This window comes from Ailuropoda melanoleuca, chromosome 1, assembly GCF_002007445.2.
Source record: "Ailuropoda melanoleuca isolate Jingjing chromosome 1, ASM200744v2, whole genome shotgun sequence".
NCBI lineage: Eukaryota > Metazoa > Chordata > Mammalia > Carnivora > Ursidae > Ailuropoda > Ailuropoda melanoleuca.
In genome coordinates this window covers 205,596,298-205,614,583 of record NC_048218.1, presented here as the reverse complement: position 1 = coordinate 205,614,583, position 18,286 = coordinate 205,596,298, and the positions used below count along the sequence as shown (strand labels likewise).

At 43.5% G+C, this 18,286-nt stretch overlaps 2 protein-coding genes across 2 annotated transcripts in view; one reads left to right on the top strand and one right to left on the bottom strand.

The window, feature by feature from the left end:
* ZNF398 (zinc finger protein 398) overlaps nt 1-8,039 on the bottom strand; it is a 54,581-nt gene extending 46,542 nt beyond the window's left edge. Inside the window, exons 1-3 of the mRNA XM_034639074.1 lie at nt 7,903-8,039; nt 3,643-3,775; nt 2,053-2,172 (exon numbers count right to left, since the gene is read on the bottom strand). Coding sequence (XP_034494965.1) covers nt 2,053-2,172 — 120 coding nt within the window. The 5' untranslated portion in view covers nt 3,643-3,775; nt 7,903-8,039. The remainder of the gene's footprint in view (nt 1-2,052; nt 2,173-3,642; nt 3,776-7,902) is intronic.
* ZNF786 (zinc finger protein 786) overlaps nt 2,818-18,286 on the top strand; it is a 33,462-nt gene continuing 17,993 nt past the window's right edge. Inside the window, 2 exon segments of the mRNA XM_034639073.1 lie at nt 2,818-2,943; nt 5,636-5,791. Coding sequence (XP_034494964.1) covers nt 5,747-5,791 — 45 coding nt within the window. The 5' untranslated portion in view covers nt 2,818-2,943; nt 5,636-5,746.

Below are 18,286 nucleotides of genomic sequence, written 5' to 3'. Positions count from 1 at the left end.
ATAAAAATAAAAGAGAAAGAATAAAGGAAGAAGCTGTGAATACACAAAAAGTCATTAAACTGTATGCTTTAAATTGGGGAATTGTATGGTATATTCATTACAACCCAATAAAGCTGCTTTCTTTAAAAAGTAAAAGAACATGAAAGTGTATTTTGTAGTTCCTAAAGCAACCACAGAATAAAATATAAAAAGATATAGTGAGGGGCACCTGGGTGGCTCAGTCGTTAAGCATCTGCCTTCGGCTCAGGGCATGATCCTGGCGTTATGGGATAGAGCCCCACATCAGGCTCCTCTGCTGGGAGCCTGCTTCTTCATTTCCCACTCCCCCTGCTTGTGTTCCCTCTCTCTCTGGCTGTCTCTCTCTCTCTCAAATAAATAAATAAAATCTTTAAAAAAAAAAAGATATACTGAAAATTATAGTAAGTAAATTAAAATGCAATACTAAACAGGTTCAAATAACCCAGAAGAGGAAACAGACAAATGAAAAACAGAGAGAAAAAGCAGAAGACTAATAATAAAATGATAGAGGTAAATCCAAATATATCAATAATTACATTTAGTGTAAATGACCTAAATACAAAATAAAAGAGAGATTATCAGAGTAGTTGAGCAAATTGCTAGCAGCCCTACTGTAAGAGTGGGAATCCCAAGGTTTGGGTTCCTCACTTGTGACATAAACCCATCATATGTGCAGCATGCATCTGGGTCACCCCATATCATTCCTATGGGACTTGGGGGCAACCGAACGTGTGAACATAAAGTTCATTCTGCCTATGACCCATGAGCCTTGTGTTTTGCCAACATGAATGAAACTATGGCAGGTGGATCTGTTAGCTTCTTAGAGCGGTGGCATTTCAGACCTTCCACAGTTTTTTACTGTGAGGTTTATGGCAGGAATGCAAGGCTGGTTCAATGTTCAGAAATCAATCCATCTAATCAACCATATTAATTGTTTAAGGGAGAAAAACTACACAATAATAGAAATCTACACAGAAAAAGCATTGGACAAAACAAAACACCCACTCACAATATACACCCTCTCCAAACTGGGACTAGAAGAGAATGTCCTCGACCTGAGAAGATGTAGCTACAAAAACCTAGGTTAAATATCAGCTCGGCCTGTGTCCAAGGTAGACCAGAAGTGACCTCACTGAAGAAGGGCAGAATTTGGTGGATGAATTCCCAGCCTCCCCGCCCCTGGCCCCTGGCGGGAGGATTCTGAGATGGTCTGCACACTCTCAGAGTGCCCGGCACCACAGACTCCCCATTGCCCACGGCGGGGACCTGCTCCTTGACCCCCTTGGCCTGCTCACCTCCCTCACTCCGTTCCAGGGATGGCCTCACAGATGATCCTACCCTCACCTGGGGTCCGCTTCAGAGAGGAACCAATTCCCGCACCCTCTTTCCATCCAGGGCTCAGTGAAAAGCGAGTCTCCCGCACTTGCAGCTCGCTCTGCACGTCCACCTCTCCGTCTCCCTCTCTCCTACTCCTTTCAGCGCCTCTGGGTCTCGATCTTCCCCGTTAGGAGACTCTGGCTGAACGAGGGGACCCGCCACGCAGGGCGCCACAGCCCTTAGCGACCAGCCCTGCTCAGGCCGCTCCCGCCGGCAGCGCCGGCACCTCCGGGCCGCAGGGGGCGCTGTGGGGCGGGGGCCCGGGCCCGAGTCCCAGCGTGCACCGCGCGGGGGCTGGGCATGCGGGGCTGGGCGGGGGGAGGCCGCGCGCCGAGGGAGGTGCCGCGGGGTTACCCGGGCGTTCGGCGTCTCTGGGGCAGGGGCTGGGCCCGGGTCAGGGGCCGGGCGGGAGCGCTAAGGGCCATGGCCGAGCCGGCTCCGGTAAGAGGGGCTGTGGAGGATCCGGGCCGTATCGAAATTCGTCCCTGTCGCGGTCTGGAGTGGGGTCCCGAGTCGGGGAGTGAGGCGGCGGGGGACTGTCCGGGACCCAGGACTGAGCTCCGAGCCCCTAGCCGGTGAAGGAGCGGTATAGGTGCTCGAGTTGTTCTGCAGTTGAGCTGGAAGAAAGGGGCCACGTGGAGAAGTCCAGGGTCTTACCGGTTGTCCCCTCAAGTCACCCGCTGTTCCCGCCCTGTGTTGGGGCTCTTTGAACGTCGTGGTTTCTCTTGGGCTCTCGTTCTGTGCTCTGCTGGCGAATGTAGCCTCGGCAAACCTCATCTGTATAAACGGATGAAAAAAGTTAGGGGAAGGAAGACTGGGCATGAGAGGACCTGGAGACTGGTGCCTCTACCAAATGAGAGAAAATGTGAAACCAGTTGGGGTTGTTAATGGAAAATGTGAACCCTGGTTTTAGAGTTTAAAAGGCATATCCCGAGCTTAATCCAGGAAACTGTTAAATTCAATTAAGTGTAATCTGCCTACCAATGCAAGTTTTCCTTCTACCTTTCTGAAATTTCATATCTAATAATCTTACTAATGTAATGCATTTTCTTCCCTCCTTCTCACCCCTTCGCGCAACAGGAACAGGATAGAAGGAAACTTTTTGGACTGTAGTATCTTTGCAACTTCCTATGAATTTGTAATTATTTCAAAATAAAAAGGTTTTTTTTTTTTTTTAAGTCTTGCATAGCAATAGTTGCTGCCAAGTAAAGGATCCCCCTCTAGATGGTACATGTGCTCAAAGGTCTGCTAGTCATTTGTTCACTATGTGGGTCTCTGTGACCCCTCCATTATATCGTTCATGGCACCATCCAGAGAGGTGGAGACTTCAGTATAGTTTCTTCTTGTCTCCTAAAGACATGGGAATTGAAAGAAAGTAGCTTAAAGGTGAAAATGTGTGTATGTACTGTTTGTGATTCCAGGTAACGATGACATTTGATGATGTGGCCTTATATTTTTCGGAGCAAGAATGGGAGATCCTGGAGAAGTGGCAGAAGGAAATGTATCAGCAAGTGATGAAGACCAATTATGAGACTCTTGATTCCCTGGGTAAGATGGGCTTCAAAGGAATCATTTTTGGGGAACCTGCCTAATACCAATAGGCTCTCTGTTCTGTATTAGCTATTGGCTGGTTGAATATGATTCTGTTCCTGATTTACACTCAGAAATATACCCTTAACTTCCTATTATGACCTTGGAGTATTTAACTTATCCCCCCTTTTTTTTTTTTTAAGATTTTATTTGTTTATTTGACAGAGCACGCACACACATGCAGGCAGAGTAGCAGGCAGAGGGAGAGGGGGAAGCAGGCTCCCTGCTGAGCAAGGAGCCCGACTCGGGGCTCTATCCCAGGAGTCTGGGATCATGACCTGAGCTGAAGGCAGTCGCTTAACCAACTGAGCCACCCAGGCGCCCCTAACTTGTCCGTTTTTATCTAACGGCATCTGCACCCCTCAGTCTTATTAATTCTTTAGTCTCTTTCACCCAAACCCTCCCTTGTTTCTCCCACAGTTAGAGTTACTAAATAATCTAATCACCTCTCTCTCTTTTAAGTGCACCCTTTTATTTTTTTGACTGATACTTCGATGCCTTCTTACGTTGTCTAAATAGGATGAATTTTCTATCCTCATAAGAACTGGGAAAATAACTCTCTGTTAAAGGGAGAAGGAGCGGTGGGATGGGATGTTTAGGTATCCCTAGAGAAATACTCAGGGGGCAGATTTGAAGAGAAATTTGTGGAGATTATACCTTGCTGTTTATCCAACTTGCTCTGATTCATCCTTGTTTCATTAAAACCATTTCTGCTGTTTTCACTTTAATAGGTGATCTCAGTATAGCCTGTAGCATTCTCTCCCTCCTTTGGGGTTTATAACTCTTCCATCTGAGATACAAAAGACAAGATGAGTCAATTGTGTGAAATCAGGGGGAAGAGAATTCTAAGCAGAGGAAGGACTAGGGCAGAAGTTCAGGATTGGAATGTATATGCTCAGTATGGGTGGGGGGGCTACTGGAGCACATGTGTAGAAGGCTAGGAGAAGGGGACAGTAGTATACCAAATGAGGAAGGGGCCTCTAGGATTTTATTCTAGATGAAGGGAAGATAAGATGATGAGAGGATTTACACGGGAGTAATGTGTCAAAATTTGTTTTAACAATTAATTACTTGAGCTGCTATGTGGAGAATGAGTGGTTGTGCACAGCAATGAAGGGAGGACACCAGCCAAGATTCTCAGCAGGGCAGGTGAGGCTTTATGGCAGTGAACCAGGTAGTTAGTAATGAAGAGAGAAGTAGACGGGCTCTGGATATCTTTTGGAGGTAGCATTCCAGCATTGCTGGTGGATTGGTTGTGGAGCCTCAGGGTGAGAGAAGAATCAGTCCTAGATTTTTGGCTCAAGTATATTGAAGACAATGGCTTTATTCACTGACAGGACGAAGCTTGGGGAGAGAGCCTTCAGTTTGAGATGCTTATTAGATATTTATATGGAAATCTATATAATTGGGTATGTGAGACCAGAATTTCAAGTGAAGATCAGGACTGGATTCACAAATCTGGTGTTTTAAACCTGAGGGCTAGATGGGATCATCTAGGGAGAACATGTAGATAGGACAGAGCACCAGGACACCTCAACTTTTGGAGTTCAAGCTAAGCAGTGGAGGCCAGTAAGGTACGAGAAACTAGAGCCATGTGCTGATCCAGTGTTGAGTTTGGAGTTACCATAGCTAGTGTCTGCGGGCTTGGAAAATCCAGTCTGATTTTCCCGCATTTTAAAACCCAAAGGGCATTATTTACAAGTGGTTTTCTTTCTTTCTTTCTTTCTTTCTTTCTTCTTTTCTTTTTTTTTTTTTTTTTAGATTTTATGTATTTATTTGAGAGAGAGAGAGCACAAGCAGGGGAGAGGGGCAGAGGGAGAGGGAGAAGCAGACTCCCCACTCAGTGGGGAGCCTGATGTAGGACTTGATCCCAGACCCCGGGATCATGACCTAAGCTGAAGGCAGACGGTTAACGGACTATGCCACCCAGGCACCCTACAAATGATTTCCTTTACAGGATGCCCAGATATCAGCCCCAGAGATTAGGATTTAGCAGGTCCAGCCTCAGGCCCAGGAACCTACCATTTTTAACAAGCACTTCAGGTACTGCTAATGCTGGTGGTACCCAGTTCACTTTGAGAAACACTGACCTGAGGGCTGAGCAGTAGGTGGCACTACTACACGGTATCCGTTGCATCTTCTAAAATCACTCCATTGCTTTGTAACCACCCTTCTTCCCTTCATGCTTATGTCATTAGACACATTACTCTCTCCCCCTTCATAATCGTTGTCATTGAACAACTTCCTGGTTCCTTCACTGTACCTTAGTAGTTAGTTTCCTTGGATGTGGGGAGTCTAGTCAGAAGTGTTTAGTGGTCAGGCTCCCTCCTTCACCCCCTGTGATTTTGCTTTTTATTGTTCTCATAATGGTCATTTGTTAATGCTTTCTGCCCAGACCTGTTGGCCTTTTAAAAATCATCATCCTTAACTTCTCTCTTTCCTTTAATTTTGTGAAATATTGCAGAGGACATTTAAGCTAAACAGTCTGGTTAGGCTATATTTTATTGTCATTCATGTAGTTTCAAGGGCTTCAATTTCTTTAACCTAACTTTGATGGTGTATCTTCAGGAATCAAAGTTAACTGTGAAAATTATGTTTAGTAAAGTACTCAGGTAAACCCAGACTGAGTCTATGTGAACTCTCTTTGCAGGTGGTGTTTTTTCCAAGCCAGATTTGATCACCTGGATAGAACAAGGGAGAATGCTATTAATCAGAGACCAGGGACCCTTGGAGAAAAACATGACACTTAGCACTTCTACTAATGAGCAGTGGGACTTGCAGAAGACTGGAAAGTTGCTGTATTTTGGTAAGTATGATTTAGGATCATGACTCATTTCATTTTCCTGAATCTTTCTGGATAGGCAGCTGGACCTGGTGAATAAGAAACATTGTTTTGATGGAGAATGTTAGGGTTTTTTACTCAAAGTGGGAAACAAACATAAGAATGTATTACTTTTTATAAATAGGGAAGTTGTGTGTGTTTCATTAAAAAAAATTATGACCCTGGAAAGAAGTACCTGTAAAAGAGCAAGTAAAGGGCCCACTTGTCAAGTCCTGAGGAACGACCACCTTCTCCATCACACCATTGTGTCCATTTGAGTATGGAGAAATGGAAAACTGTCCAATTTGGTATAATGTATTATTGTTTAGTATACAGATTTTTAGAACTTGGGTTTTTTCAAGTTCCTTTTGAAAGATTCCTTTTTGAATTCCTTGTATCATAAGAAAAACATTGGAAATATTTTATAACACTTTAAATACTTAAGGGAATATGTCATTTTTTTAGACTATGCTAATGTTTTATTAAATGGAGAGCTTCTAAGTCCCTGGAAGTCAAAGGATTCTCCTGAAGAGGAGGGGATTTGAACCAGGGAATGTATGGTTAAGTCCATCAAAAGAATAAAAGAATTCCGAAGGACTTTATTTCATTGCCACCGTCTCTTATTTTATTCATCTAATGAGTATTGAGTCCCTACCATGTTCATAGGACTGTCAAGTTATTACTTAGGCTGGGGGCGGATGGAGAGATTTATATATCTATACGTATATTCTCCTGTGGGAGTTTATTGTCTGACATGGCAGTTAAGTTAGTCAATTACATTGAACTGTTGTACTAGTCATCTATAAAATGGGACTGTATGCAATTTAATAAAATAGTAAGTGGCAGTGGTAGTAGTGCTATATAGGGATTTAGAGGAGAAAAAGTAGAGTGGAGATAGCAGTTTTTCAGGAGGACTTCTAAGGAATTAGGATTTAAATAGCAAAGAATGGGCAGATTTGGTTAGAGAAGATCAGCAGGGGTCATACATGAGCTGAGACTCAGAGGTGGGAACAAGACCATTGTATTTAGAAAATGTATAGCTAAATGTTTTTCTTGGGGATGGCATGGGAGATGGAGAAGGGGAAACATAAATTAATGCCAGATAGCTGAGGCTAGGAATGCCAAGGTGGAAGTTTGACTTCATCCTACAGAAAGGGAGGACCTAGAAAGGTTTCTGAGTACCAAACAATGAACAACTTTAGTGGCTAACCCTAAAAACTAATGTTCCTTTCGTGCCAAGTGGCACTGACCCAATGATCACAGCTGCTCCTCTGCCTGGAATAAATAGTAAATGATAAGAAACAGGATTCAAGGAGACAGGTAAGTATGACCTAGACATCGGCTGTGGAGTGCTAACTTACCAAATGACATCACCCAGTTGGAAACGTAACCGGTGTTGTTATGAAGATGACCATAAAGCATAATCAGAGTCCTTCTCTGGGGGCAGGACCGCCCACCCTTCCTGACAGGTGAATTTTCCACCTGTGTTAAGAGACTTAAAAAAGGAGAGACCCAGGACCCAGTTCGACAGGTGGGAGAATAAGCAGTTCTGAAATACAGAGGCTCCAGTGAGCATCTGGAATTGTTCTCTCCAGTTTTTGTGGGTGAGAATAGGTGCTAACTCAGCTCCCTGTTTCCTGTCATCATGGCTTTTACTTTCGGAACAGCACTGACTATGCTTATATTAATACCTTTCTTATAATGGAGAGTTCCTTAGAAAAGGGAATTATCTCCATAGTGTTCTTTGTGAATTTAGTCAATTGCCATTTGACATTCCTAAGAAAGATACTTTCTATTACCATTTCTTCCAGAAAGCTTTTTCTGAAATCTGTGGGTAGAAAGGGCAAGAATATGACCGAAGGCCTTCATACTTAAATATGGTGCTATTTATTTCACAGATTTAAGGAAATAGAATAGAATGGTCATATTCTCAGACTAACTCATCTTTATTTTCTTTCAACTTCTGTTTACCCTCTCAGGGTCATCCATAAGTTCACAAGATATATTTACCTGCAATTTTTTTCCCCACACTAAGCCATTTCTTAACACATAATGGAAGGATTTGCATATCAAAGTTAAACTTAAGTATAATTTACCTTGGCAGGCAGATGCACAGAGTCATCAAAATCAATGAGATTCCTTTTCCTGTGCAACATGTTAGCGATATGAAGACAATTCTTGACCCCAGCATAGCACAGACACATTACTGGTAAGGGTGGGTCTTCTTTTTTTCTCTCCAGGTGACCAAGGAAATCTCGGGGCAAAAGAGGAGGAAGGCCATTTAAATGGTCTCCTAAAGCAGGGTTCACGTGCCACCTTACCAGGGGAGGAAAGAAAGATCTTACCAGATCAGAGAGCCACCTTGCAGCATCCACATCTCCAGGAAATGGGGATTGTACATAAAAACCTCCATCTCCGAGCATCTAATCAGGATAAGAACAATGCATGCCATAAGCTGATAGGTGCTCCAGGCCACTTGGAAATTCCACCAGGACCCAGATTTTATTCCTGCTTTGTCTGTGGGAAGGTCTTTCAGCTAAAGAGTGACTTGCTAAAGCACAAAAGAAACCACTCTAAGAGCCAGCCCTGCAAATATTCCAAGTACAAAAACAAGTCGAGAGGGAACTCTGAACTCAGGTGGAACCAGATGATCCTGTGTAAGAAGCAGCGTTTCCAGTGTGGCAAGTGCGAGAAGAGCTACTATCTCAAATGCAGCCTGCTCACTCACCACCAGGTTGTTCACACGGGGCAGCAGCCCTTTCCGTGCCCCGAATGTGACAAGACCTTCCAGTGTAAGGCCACTTTGAGGAAGCATTTGTGTTTGCATAAAAGGGAGAAATCATTTTCCTGTGAGCAGTGTGGCAAGGGTTTCATCCAGCAGTGCAAGCTCACTGAGCACCTCAGGGTGCACACGGGGGAGAAGCCTTTCCAATGTCCAGAGTGCAACAGAAGCTTCCGCCTGCAGAGAAGTCTGAAGTCCCATCTTTGCCAACACAATGAGAAGAAGCCCTTCCATTGTCCAGAATGTGGCAGAAGCTTCTCCCGGAAGGCTGCCGTGAAGGCCCACCAGAGGATACACAGTGGAGAGAAGCCATTTTCTTGTGACGAATGTGGTAGGAAATTCACACACAAGACGAAACTCACTGAACATATCAGAGTTCATACAGGAGAGAAGCCCTTCCAGTGTCTGGAGTGTAAGAAAAGTTTCCGCCTAAAGAGAAGCCTAAAAGCCCATCTGTTTCAGCACAGTGGGAAGAAGCCCTTCCAGTGTCCGGAGTGTGACAGGAGCTTCTCCTGGAAGAACGCCATGAAGGCCCACCAGCGTTTACACAGTGAGGAGAAGCCATTCTCCTGTGGGGAGTGTGGCAAGAGGTTTACCCGGCCCTCTAAGCTCACTCGCCATAGCCGAGTCCACAGCAGGCAAAAGGAATTCTCCTGTGACGAGTGCAAAAAGACCTTTCCTCGGCAGTCGAGACTCACGGAGCACCTCAAGGTCCACACCAAAGAAAAGCCATTCTCCTGTTCGGAGTGCAGCCGGAGCTTCAGCCGACACTCGCACCTCACTGAGCACATGAGACTTCACAGTGGGGAGGAGCCTTTCCAGTGTCCTGAGTGTGACAAGAGCTTCTTCTGGAAGGCCTCCATGAAATTCCACCAGCGGATACACAGGGGCGAGAAGCCCTTTGCATGTAGTGAGTGTGGTAAGACCTACACTCAGCAGTCTCAGCTCACTGAACATAAGAGAATCCACAGTGGAGAGAAACCCTTCCAGTGTCCTGAGTGCAATAAAAGTTTCCGTCTCAAAGGAAATTTGAAAAGCCACCTGCTCCAGCACAGTGACAAAAAGCCATTCTCCTGTGTTAAATGTGGCAAAAGTTTCACTCAGCAGTACAGGCTCACTGAACACATCCGAGTCCACAGTGGTGAGAAGCCCTTCCAGTGTCCTGAGTGTGACAAGAGCTACTGCATAAGGGGAAGTTTGAAGGTCCATTTGCATACGCATAGTGGAGAGAAGCCCTTCAGGTGCTCTGAATGTGGCAAGGGGTTCCTCCAGAAGAGAAGTTTGAAAACCCATCTGCACCACCACAGAGGGGAGAGGCCTTTTTCTTGTGATGAGTGTGGAAGGAGCTTTACGTACTTGGGGGCACTGAACACCCATGTTGCGGTACATGCCAGGGAAAAGCCCTTCAGTGTCTAGGTCAAGCCGCGCAGAAAGGAAGCATCAACAGCTCTTGGGTCCATGGCATAAGCTGGATAAGGAATTCACAAAACACTGGCTTCAGATACACTGGCCAGCTGCAGGGCAGGCAGGGCAGGATGGCTCCTCGACAAAGATTCCAAATAATCCAGACATAAAAAAGGGGCATCTCTCCTCTGGAATCCCCATGGGCAGGGCCTGCCAGTCATGCAAGGAACAGTTTCTTTCTGCTTCATATTACCAGGCCTCCTTATTTAAATTTGTATTGAGATTTTCGATTTTCTCATAGTGAATTTTCATTTTCTCCCACATGGTGAGAGAGCACCTGTGTCTCGGGAGAATTTCTCTCTGTTGCCAAAAATAAATGTCATCTACCATCTCCTTTGTTAATGATGGCGCAGAGAACTGTCATTTCCCTCTGGATTAATTTAAATTACCTAAAAGTCCGCCATTGTGGGTGACAAGCAATGACTTGTATCTAACCCCTGTGCATTTCAATAGTGTATGTCAACTCAAGAAACATACTTGCCTTAATATTGGGGTCTCTTAGATAAATACCAAAGGAAAAAATATTGCCAGTCCAAGACATCACTCCATTTTTTGTTCTGTGGCTTAATCTATCATCATAAGGTGATTTTCCAGTCTGTTCTAGCAAACCTTCATCCGTCTCTTGGACTGTCAATCTTTTAACATCACTCCTACAAAAATGTATAGGTTTGCTTCCTTAGGGAATCCTTGGGGCCTGTGTAAATTTTCCATTTTTGTAGTACACGGTGGTTGCGGATTACCTGACTCAGCTGGAAGCAGGGGCACCCGACAAATCAGTGTTTATACAGGAAAGATGCCACCTCTGGTTGGTACGTTCCTGTAGGTGCAAGACTCTCAGTGAGTCAGTGGTGCCTTCGTGTAAAGAAAAACACTTTCCCTAACCTGTGCCAGGCTACGTGTGGGCTGGATGTCAACCTTGGCTGGCCTCTTCACCAGCGTACCTCAGGACAACTTCGTGCCTGCCAGGGATACGTGTTGAAAATGTAAGGCCTTGGGGACCCTCCCCAGATGTACTGAGTGACGGTCTTTTCAAGTGAACTTGTTTGAAAAGTTTCAGGACATTTGACCTAGTGAGTGGAGAAACCGGAGGAAGGAAAGCTCTGAAAACATTCTAGTCATCCTGTGACATTGAGGTTAGGCCTTTTCCTTTAAGCCTTTTCTCTCCTCCAGTTTCTAATAAAGCTTCTTATGATAAAAGTTTCTTACATTATGGGTGTATTAGCTGAGGCTGCCATAACAAAATGCTACAGACTGGGGGGCTTAAACCACAGAAATTTGTTTTCTTACAGTTCTGAAGGCTAGATTTCCAAGATCAAGGTGCCAGCAGGGTTGGTGTCTGATGACACTAGCTTCCTGGGTCCTCACATGGCTTTTTCTCTGGGTACAGGGTGGGGGTGGGGGATCTCGGTGTTTCTTCCATAAAAGGATACCAATCCTATTGGATTAGGGCCCCAACCCTCTGACCTCATTTAGCCTTAACTAATTAATATTGGAGAACCTGGTGATGTGCACTAGACCTGAGTGAAGTGAATGAGGAGGCACAGAGATTAGGAGTGCTAATGGAGTTTTTTCCTAAATTCCTAAATGGAAAAAAATACCAAGAATGGGGAAGAAACACCCCCCTCCAACAAAAAAAAAAACTAACAGCTAGCTGTATGTGTCTGCCCATCTCTCTCTCCTGAGCCACAGCTTGTGTAATAATGTCATGTGTTATCTCTTAGGTGCTGATGACTTTTCAAGTCTACATATCCATAGTTCAACTTCCTCCTGAGTATTTCTGACTTCCACAGGCATCTCAAACACAAAATGCCCAAAATAAGACTCCTCGTCCATATCAACCCTCACTCTGCACCTCTTCCTTACACTGTCTTGTATTTCCTGCCTCTAAAGTTATACTAACCAATCTCCAAAGCTGTAAATCTGAGAATGATCCCAGATTTTCCTACACCCAACCGGTCTCCTAAATTCTTCCCAAACATCCTTCTTTATCTCTACCATCACCACTAACTTAAGCCAACTTTTAAAAAATGTTAGTGTTTTTATTAACAGTTCTTTTCCTGCAGTGCATTCATCACCCTTCTAACAGATTGGTTTTCCTAAAATACAACTCTAATGTTATTCTCAAAAAATATTTCTAGATGTTTCCGATTTTACTATAAATGCAAAGCCTAACATGACATTAGGAAAAAACGTCCGAGCTGACCCAGACCTGCCTTTTCAGCTTAAGCTTATTACCATATGAACTTCACCATATGAACTTCACTCTTACCAAATGACTCTTATCTTTCCCAAGTGCATCATATCCTCCTGACTGCTCCCTCTTCTTCCTAACTCCTTGTTCCACCATTCAGTTTCAACACCAGGAACATCTGAGATATGCACACGATGTCAGTGCATCCTCCAAATACCTTTCTCTAATAGCACTCTTCCCATTCAGCTGTAACCTGCCTGCTTCCCTCATAGGCTGAACCCCTGCCATGGCAGGAATTTGATCTTGCTTTTGCATTTTCTCCATCCGGATCAAGCCGTTCTATGGCTTAGTACTTGGATCTGTGATATACCCCCTAACACAGGGCAGGGTGGGGGTGAAGGAGCACTGAACTACATAGGACTTGATTATGGACTTGGGGGTTCTAGGGAATCAGGTAGACACAAGTGCAAAACAGCTAGACGGGAATAGTTGGATGTGCACATGTTCTCACATATACACAGAAACCCTACCCACCCCCTTCAAAATGACCCTATAGACGTAATTCCAAAACCCATAAAGACATCTAAGTTTAAGTGGGCCAACAAAACAAAATCAGAAGAATTCACTCCATATAAATTTAAAATAATACAGAAGTCTGGAAGATATCTTAAAATCAGTGTATTTCATTCACCAAAATATAAATGAATTCTAACATTTAAAAATACTAGGAAATAAATGAAGAAGTAATATACAAATAAGTGGATATGAAAAAGAGCCTTGGAAATGAGAAAGTTACTGACTGAACTAAAATCCTGAATAGAATAAGCTTTAGGAATCTACCCAGAATGAAGTAGAGAGATAAATATGAATAATAAAACTATGAAAGCAGTGAAGATACATAGAGAACTGACAGCTTCCAATATATAACTAACAGTTCCAGAAGGAAAAAAAAAATAGTAAGAAAAAGTGGCTGAGTAGCAATACTTGAAAATGTCTGAGAGGTTTCCAAAGTTCTCAACTGAAAAGTGCACTTCCATTACATAGGAGGATGGTAAAAATTAATCGACGCCTAGCAATGACGGTGAAACTAGCTTCAAGAATAAGGAGAAAAATCGGGGCGCCTGGGTGGCTCAGTCAGTTAAGCATCTGCCTTTGGTTCAGGTCATGATCTCATGGTCTCAGGATCCTGGGATTGAAATGCCCCACGTCAGGCTCCCTGCTCAGCAGGGAGTCTGCTGCTTCCCCCTGCTGGTGCTCGCTCTCTCTTAAATAAATAAATAAATCTTTAAAAAGAATACGGAGAAAAACATGAAGGGCTTGGAGAATTTGGGGGGATTACAGGTATGTTTATTATCTTGATTTTGAGGATGGTTTCGTGAACTTATACATATGTCAAAACTTACCAAATTATAAGTTTTAAATATATAGAGTTTATGGTATGTCACTTGTACCTCAATGAAGCTGTTAAAAATATCAAGATCAATCACTAATATGTTAATATATAGTTTCTAAAACAGCTGAAGAAAAAAGGAATATAGAAAAGTTTCAGTCCACCTGAAGGCAGGAAAAGAAGAAAATAATTTCCAGGGTGATGAAAATAATGAAGTAAAATAATGAATTAAGTACAGTCAGAAGACAGGTATTTTAAAACTTCATACTTACTATACAACGTTTACAAGAGAGATGACTACAAACAGTAAAGAATAAAAAAAATGATGGAAAAAGCTTTACTGAATGAAGGCTAGTGAAACTACATGAGAACAAGTTAGAATTCATGGCAAAATCCATAAAAATCCACTAAGAAGATTTAAGAATGGTGAACTTGTTAAAAAAGGAAAAAAAGAACTATTAACTGTAAACACCTAACAATGTAGATTTGTAATATGAAAAACAAAAGTTATGGGGCACCTGGGTGGTTTAGTCGGTTAGGTGTCTGCCTCTGGCTCAGGTCGTGATCCCAAAGTGCTGGGATCGAGCCCCACATCGGGCTCTCTGCCCAGAGGTGAGTCAGCTTCTCCCTCTCGCACTCCCCCTGTGAGCTCTCTCGTTTTTGCTCACTCTCAAATACATAAAATCTTTAAAACAAAACAAAACAAAAGTTAACAAAAAGACCAAAATAAACATACCATAATTTTAGTTGGATAGTTAGCATACCTTTCATAAATGTGTGTATCAAGCAGACAATAAAATGAATAAGCATTAATAATCTGATGTGAATAGCAAAAAATCTACTAGTTTTGCCCAACAGAAAGCCCTGTATAGGAAGTAACATTGGTTTTAAACACATACAGAGGAATTAGAAAAATTAACTATGTAATAGGTTACAATGAAGTCTCAACATATTTTCAAAAGTCCATTTCATGGTGATCAAATTTCTCCTACCATGAAGTGTTAACTGAGGAATAAGAAAGAAAACTTTAAACTAAAAACAAAACTTCCTAGGCTTGGAAACTTTAAAAATACACTCCTGAGGAACTCATAGGTTAGAGAGAAAATCACAATGCAATTTTAGAACTAAACGCTAGAAGTTATATATTACCATATTTGTGAACTGAAGTTAGAATGACATAAGTCATGTGTTTGTGTACACATATAAATTGTAAAATTTTGTGAAAAAATTAGTTTCATAGTAAAAAAACTAGGACAAAGGGAGTTTTCAATGAACTCTTCTTCTGGAGATAGCTAGCTAATCCCTCCTCGGATGCTCCCATAGCACTTCATACTTTTCTCTGCTAGTAGTATTATTGACTATTATTTTGACATTGTTTTTTACAAGCCTGTGTCCCTTCCCATGAGATAACAAAACTCAGTGATGACTTAATTTATTTAAATGTATCTCGCGATGTTAAAGATATTCAGAAGGTGTAAAGAATGTTCACCTGTGAGCCCTTGGCTCAGCTTGAGTAATAAGTCATTAGTTTTGTTTTTTTGTGTTTTGTTTTTTAAAGATTTTATTTATTTATTTGACAGAGAGAGAGACAGCCAGCAAGAGACGGAACACAAGCAGGGAGAGTGGGAGAGGAAGCAGCAGGCTTGCAGCAGTGCAGGGAGCCCAATGCGGGGCTTGATCCCAGGACTCTGGGATCATGCCCTGAGCCGAAGGCAGACGCTTAACTACTGAGCCACCCAGGCGCCTGAGTAATAAGTTATTAGTAGTATAGACCTGTGACTTACAGTGGGATTACATCCCAGTAAACCCATCATAAGTTGAAAATACCGTTTAAAACACCTAAACCTACTGAGCATCAGAGCTTAACCCAGCCTATCTTGAATGTGCTCAAAGCACTTACATTAACCTACAGTTGGGCAAACCACCGAACACAAAGTCTATTTTAGAACAAAGTGTTGACTAGCTCATGTAATGTATTGAAAGTGACAGACAATGGCCGTGTGGGTGCCAATGGTTGTAAGCACGTCGGGTTTTGCCCTTTGTGATAGCATGGCTGATTGGGAGCTGCAGCTGCCTAGCATCACGAGAGCGGATCCTCCAGCATTCACCAGCCCAGGAAAAGACCAAAATTCAAAATATAGTTTATATGAATGCATACTGCTTTCACGCCATTGTAAAGTTGAGAAATCGTAAGTGCTACCATCACAAATCAGGGACCATCTGTACTGATGGCGCACATGTGTAACCTTGGTTCCGGTCCTTTTTTCCTTACTACCCCTTCCCCATCCTAGCTCCCAGAGATAACTACTATCCCATTGAGTATTCCTGTACATGTCTGTATGCTTTCCTACATACGTATTACTCCTAAATAATATATAGTGCTATTTTATATGTTCTAAAGTTTCTGTAAGAGGTACCATACTGTATGTAATCTGCAACATGCCTTTTCACTCAACATTATGTTAATGCTATTCCTGTATGCTGTTTTTAGATATAGTTCATTAGTTTTTGCTGCTAGTTTTCAATGTATGGGGAAAAAAAACCCACAAGATACCCATCCTCTCGGTGATAGACATTTAAACTGCTTACCTGTTTTTGCTCTCAAAACAATGCTGCTGTAGAGATTCTTAAATATGGCTCCTATGTAAATGGGCAAAAATAGCACCAAGGTAAGACTTGCTGGGTGATAGGATATACACATCTTTATAAGTCGATACTGCATTTCCCTGACAAACAAGATGAAACATTTGTGTGTATTTATTGCCTATTCATTTCTCCCTTTCTGTGAATTCACTGTTCATAATTTTGCACATTTTCTTCCTGGGTAGTCTTTTGATTTTTAGAAGTTATTTATATTCTCTGGATGCTTTTTCTTGTTGCAAATATCTTTTCCCAGTCTGACCTAATTTTGGCTGTGCCATCATGTTTTTTGATGTAAAAAGTTTTAAATCTTAATCTGACTTAATGTATTGGTCTATCCTTTGCATTTTGTACTTTCTGTATTTTAAGACCAAGTATATGAAAATATTCAAGCAGCATTATTTATGGCCACATTTTTTTTTTAACTGCCCCTAAATATTTCATACTACCCTACCTTCTGTGGGCTGAATTGTCTTCTCCCAAAATTCCTATGTTGAAGTTCTAACGCCCAGTACATCAGAACAGAACTGTATTTGGACATAGGGCCTTTTAAAGAGGCAATTAAGGTAAAATGAGGTCGTTATGGGTGGGCCAGTGTGAAGAGATTAGGACACAGAACATCCAGCCAGAGGAACAACCTTGGGAGGACACTGGAAGAGGGGCTCATCTGCAAACCAAGGAGTGCTCAGAGGAAAGCAACTCTGCTGACACCTTGATCTCAGACTTCTGGCCTCCAGAACTGTAAGAAAGTCAATTTCTTTAAACTACCCCATCTGTGGTACTTTGTTATGGCAACCCTAGCAGATTAATACATTGCCTTGAATTACATCCATTTAAGAGTATAATTATAAGATTATGAGAAACATGAAAAATTTTCATGTGGTAAGTGAAACAAGAAATGATGTGTCTCAGAACCATATCTCTGTGGACAGAGACTGGAAATTTATATGAAGAAATAGAGCATTTACATGAGAGTACCAGAATTATAAACAATTTTTACTTTTTAAATTTGTTTTATTGTTAAATTTCATATATTTTTTAATTGCTTTTTTTTTTTTTAAAGAACACCTTTAAGGTGGGGATGGCAATTACATATATTTCAGCACTTCAACCACGCTGGGTGGTTAACGAGTGAAAAGACGGGGTAAATTTAAGGTCCATTTCATATTTAGGTTATAAGACAATTTCTTGATTTTATAAATTGTAAATCTATGTTAAGTCATGTTCCTAATTTAAGTCCATGGGGTCAGCGATGCCATGTGTCTGCCTGACTCTCCGAGAATGAATTCCCAGCCTCCCGGTCCCTGGCGGGAGGATTCCGAGACTGTCTGCACTGTCTCAGAGTGCCCGGCACCACAGACTCCCCATTGCCCACAGCGGGGACCTGCTCCTTGACCCCCTTGGCCGGCTCACCTCCCTCGTTCTGTACCCAGGACGGGCCTCAAAGATGAGCCTACCCTCGCCTGGGGTCCAGGGAGGAGCCANGCTTCAGGGAGGAGCCAATCCCCGCACCCCCTTTCCGTCCTGGGCTCAGTGAAGAGCGAGTCTCCTCCCCACTTGGCAGCTCACTCTGCACGTCCACCTCTCCGTCTCCCTCTCTCCAGCTCTTCTCAGCGGCTCTGGGTCTCGATCTTCCGCGTTTGGAGACCCCGGCAGAGCGAGAGAACCCACCACGCGGGGCGCTGGGGCGGGCGTGGCCAGTCTTAGGCGGCTCCCGCGGGCGGCGCTGGCTCCTCCCGACCGCAGGGGGCGCTGTGAGGCGGGGGCGGGGGGGAAAGGGTTTGAGTCCCAGCGTGCACCGCGCGGGAGCTGGGCCTACGGGGCGGGGCGGGAGGCCGCGCGCCGGGGGAGGTGCTGCGGGACCTCTCGAGAGCTCGGCGTCTCTGCGGCGGGGGCCGGGCAGGAGCGCGAAGGGCCATGGCCGAGCCGGCTCCGGTAAGAAAGACTCCCCGCGGGGACGCCCGGATTCGGGGCTCGGGGTGGGGCTCCGGCTTCGCGGGTACCCATCCGCGG